General features: G+C 40.9%; 1 protein-coding gene across 1 annotated transcript; it reads left to right on the top strand.

Annotated features, from left to right (window-relative positions):
* The first annotated feature begins 252 nt into the window (after window positions 1-252).
* MGP (matrix Gla protein) lies at window positions 253-3,870 on the top strand. Its single transcript, XM_070407830.1, has 4 exons — window positions 253-402; window positions 1,883-1,915; window positions 2,744-2,819; window positions 3,490-3,870. Exons 1-4 carry the CDS (start codon window positions 342-344, stop codon window positions 3,629-3,631), a joined length of 312 nt encoding a protein of 103 aa, XP_070263931.1. The 5' UTR covers window positions 253-341; the 3' UTR covers window positions 3,632-3,870.
* The last annotated feature ends 223 nt before the right edge of the window (window positions 3,871-4,093 follow it).

Consider the following 4,093-nt stretch of genomic DNA (forward strand, 5'->3'; position numbering starts at 1 on the left):
CTTCTCTGTGGACCATTGCCCAGATCTGGCCCCAAACCTAGGGCGGCCACAGCTTCTGTACCAGCGCAGCCTCCTGCCATAGCACAGTCACATCCAGAAACGAGGGAAAACTGCCCACCCAGAGAAGATAATATCTGGAAGGAATGAATATTTGGGAAAAGTCCCAGTGCTACTTTAGTGCCAGCCAGTCCCCACCTTCTTCGTCCCCCTCCCACTGGTTCCTCCCCTTTCAGCTGCTCAAGTTCTTATAAAACCCCACACAGCCTTTCCTGAACAGCCTGTAGGAGCCTCTTCCACACCGTGCAGCACAGTGAGGCCAGCCACAGGACCACGGAGAGACCATGAAGAGCCTGCTGCTTCTCTCCGTTCTGGCAGCCCTGGCCGTGGCAGCTTTGTGTTATGGTGAGAAATCTTCCTCCTGCCATTTCTCTGGGTTTTCTTGTCTGTGTCTGACTTCAGGTTACTTCGACTTTTCCTCTCCCTCCTCCTCTTCTTGCCCCTTTCTCTGTTATAATCTTCAGGTATCATTAACTTAATATATCCCAAGTTCCAAGCCCCATGTCTCTTCCATCCTGTCTTTTTTATATCCTAAATACCCAGACTATATGCTATTTATCAGGTCATCACTTTTGATGGTCAGTCACTATACACCTGGAAACTTTGCTATTTCAGAAAGAAGATATAAATTCCCAGCCCTGGAGTCTCATCTTTAAGGATGTTTATTTAGGCTTTGGTAACAATTGGTTAAGGATATTGGTCAAACCACTTACCTTTAAAAACGTCAGTTTTCACATGATGTGTTAGGTACAACCCTCTCTAGAGACCGAGCAGTCTCATGAATTTACTACATGTGTTTGGTGAATTCACTAAAAAACTAAGTTTTACATTTAAAAGATCTCAGGGAAAAATAGATGTCATCATTTCAATTGCCAAAAGATAAAATTTGCCTGGTTTCCGTATGTTGTTAAATATATCTGCCTGTTCAAAGCTTATGAAAAGAAATCTGAAGCAAAAGTATTTAGATTATTCAGTCTTATGCTTCAATAATCTGGATATTTGAACTGTTCTTAAACCTAAATTATATTAACAACCATGTGTGGGTTTTTTTGTTGTTGTTTTTGTTTTGTTTTTTTTACTTCTGTCTCTTGAAATGATTCATAAGTTCTCTGTGTCAGAGGATTTGATTTCTTTACCTCATTTTGAACTTTTCAAGCAAATTCACTTGCTTACACATCTAAGACTCTTATTGCCAAATTTCCCTGCTGGGAAGGTAGAAAGAGGGAGAGTGTTAGAAAGAAGAAAGCTTCTGCTTTGACATCATCTCAATTCTTTCTCTGAATTGGCATTGTGCCCAGTGGGAGCTGGGAGCTGGAGCCAGTGGTTTCTGTGGCTGCCAATGGAACACAGGTTCTTAAGAGGCCTTTGGAACCTCCCAGCAGCCTGTCTTGGTGAAGCCCCACAGAGCATCTGCCCAGACGCCTGGAGAAACCTAGTGTCTTCTAGGCCCATCTGTCCCTTCCTCAATCTTTCTCTCAAGTCCCAGACTAATCAGAGAAGACAGCTCTCTGGAGCTTGTGAAAAGCACTTAAATTGTCTTAATTCACTGGGGTGAGAACCTCAGAGCCTAGGGGAAATTTTGGCCAAGACTGTATTCACCAGCTTCTTCAACATCAGAGAAACTGAAGTGTAGACATATGCACAGCAAGGACACAGCTAGAGAAACAATGTTCAAGTCAGAAATGCCTGAAATGTGTAGTAACCATACTGTTAACTATATTCTTCACATATTTTTGACTCTTTCTTCTTCTTCCTTCACTATGTTTAGACTATTTCAATGTGTGGTAAATAATAATAAAATGAATCTTCTTTTTTTAAATTTCAGAATCTCATGAAAGCATGGAATCCTACGAAATCAGTAAGTGAATATTTGACTTCCTTTTTTAAACCTCATGTATTCTAGAATCTCTCCCTGTTCCTAATCACCCAAAATGGTAATATGTACCACAGGGAGGAAAAAGAGGGCCTCTTTAGGAAAACTGAAGTAACATTTTAAATCCAATGACTATAAAAATCGCCAAATGAGCAATGTTTTAAAGCTTGAAGCAGTATAATATTGCCTTTAAACTGCACTCAACCAACTTAGGAGCCATAAAACCTCATTTGGAAATTTTATGTTGGCACCAAGTCAACCACAGAGACGGAAAACAAGGAGTAATGACAAATGGCAAAGTACAGAATTGGAGGCCAAGTCAGCTGGGAGACCACAGATGTCAACATTGCTTAAATGCCACTGAATTTCTAGACTTATAAAGACTGAGTATCAGAGGAAGTAACATATCACTCTCATTTTCAATGTGTCCACTATTTCTATCATGATTAAATTTTCATTTACTAGTAACCTAAAGACATGCTTTACAAGTCATCATCACAGAGAGAATTTTAAAAACCCACTGAAATAGGAATACCAAAATTGAAGAAAAATAAGTTATTGCCCAAGATCAAAAACCAGCAAAATTTCAGTGGCCAATGTGACAAGTCTCAAGACACATGTATGGGTGATTACTTTCTTTGGATCAGGCAGTTTATGAAATATGCTTATCTTCCCCTTTAATTGTTGCATATCTCTAGTTACATGAAGTGCATGAGTTATTGAGCTCCCAAACATATCTGTGTTAGCGATTACTCATGGAAATATTTTCAGCTACTGTTTCCCTAAAACTGCATTATTTACTTCTGTTTTGAGGTCCCTTCATTAACAGGAGATACGCTAATACCTTCATATCCTCGCAGCAGAGATGGAGAGCTAAAGCTCAAGAGAGGTGGGTAACAAAACTTGATGGGGAAGTCATTTTTCCCAGTGTAGAAGCCCAGATCAGAATGGAGTGAGAAACAGGTTTCTTTACAAAATAAATATTATTTCTAATTGTATCCCCAAATCAAAGACTTTTAAAACAATATGCAGAAAACAACTGAATTTCTAGAAGACTGTTTTGTGAACGACTCAGAAAGAAGAGGAAGAGAGGATGAAAAAGAGGACAGAAAGAAAAGTTCTATTTTCACTTAAAAAAAATTCCCCCTAAGAGAAAAAGAAAAATGCCCCCTGTTCCACCTCTCCTTTCTATTCTTCAAATATCTTTTTTTAAATATATTTTTTATTAATTCAGAGAGGAAGGGAAAGGGGGAGAAAGATAGAAACATCAATGTTGAGAGAGAATCATTGATCAGCTGCTTCCTGCATGCCCCCAACTGGGGATCAAGCCTACAACCCAGGCATGTGCCCTGACCAGGAATCCTAACCTCCTGGTTCATGGGCCAAACCTGCAACCGCTGAGCCACACGGGCGGATCAAAGGTCTCTTGATATGGGGTTGTGATAAATGGGATCTCTCTCCAACATTTTCTGATATTCTTTTCTCCTTTTGCTTATTTCTCCGTTCTCTTTATACTTCTCAATCTGGGCTTCTTTCCCATCCCACCCCCTACTTCATAGGGTCCGAGAACGCACCAAGCCTGCCTACGAGATCAACCGGGAAGCCTGTGACGACCACAAACTTTGCGAGCGCTACGCCATGATTTATGGATACAATGCAGCCTACAATCGCTATGGCCGGCAGCTCAGAGGGCGCAAATGAGATCAGAAAAAGTAGTGTTCTCTCCAGTGCCTGGCGCCTGGTTTTGTACTCCCTTGCAGTAGCAGCACTGAACCATATACACATATACGAATTGCTTGTTTCTTAAATGTTCTCATCTGGCCGCACCCTTCCTCCCTGCTCCCAAATTGATACTTAATGAAAGCACAGTGTAGTGAAGGTGGGAGAGGAGTTGCGATGTATGATTATTAATATAATAAAGTTCTGGTTGGATACTTCCATTTCGTGAGTCTGATTTCTTCTGAGAAAATGCTGAGATATATAAATCCTGGCCCAACTAGCCCCGCATAGGCGATTCTGTTCCTTACGTTCTAGCATTGATTAGCTCAACTGCATAGAAAGAATGAACCTTACAAGACATTCACTCAGCCATCATATGGACTCTCTCTACCGAAGGGGGGAGGGGGCGGGGAGACAGTGAATGATTGCTTCCTATTAGGTATT

This window comes from Myotis yumanensis, unplaced genomic scaffold (genome assembly GCF_028538775.1).
Source record: "Myotis yumanensis isolate MYYU_CA2020_CCGP unplaced genomic scaffold, mMyoYum1.0.hap1 SCAF_3, whole genome shotgun sequence".
Lineage (NCBI taxonomy): Eukaryota > Metazoa > Chordata > Mammalia > Chiroptera > Vespertilionidae > Myotis > Myotis yumanensis.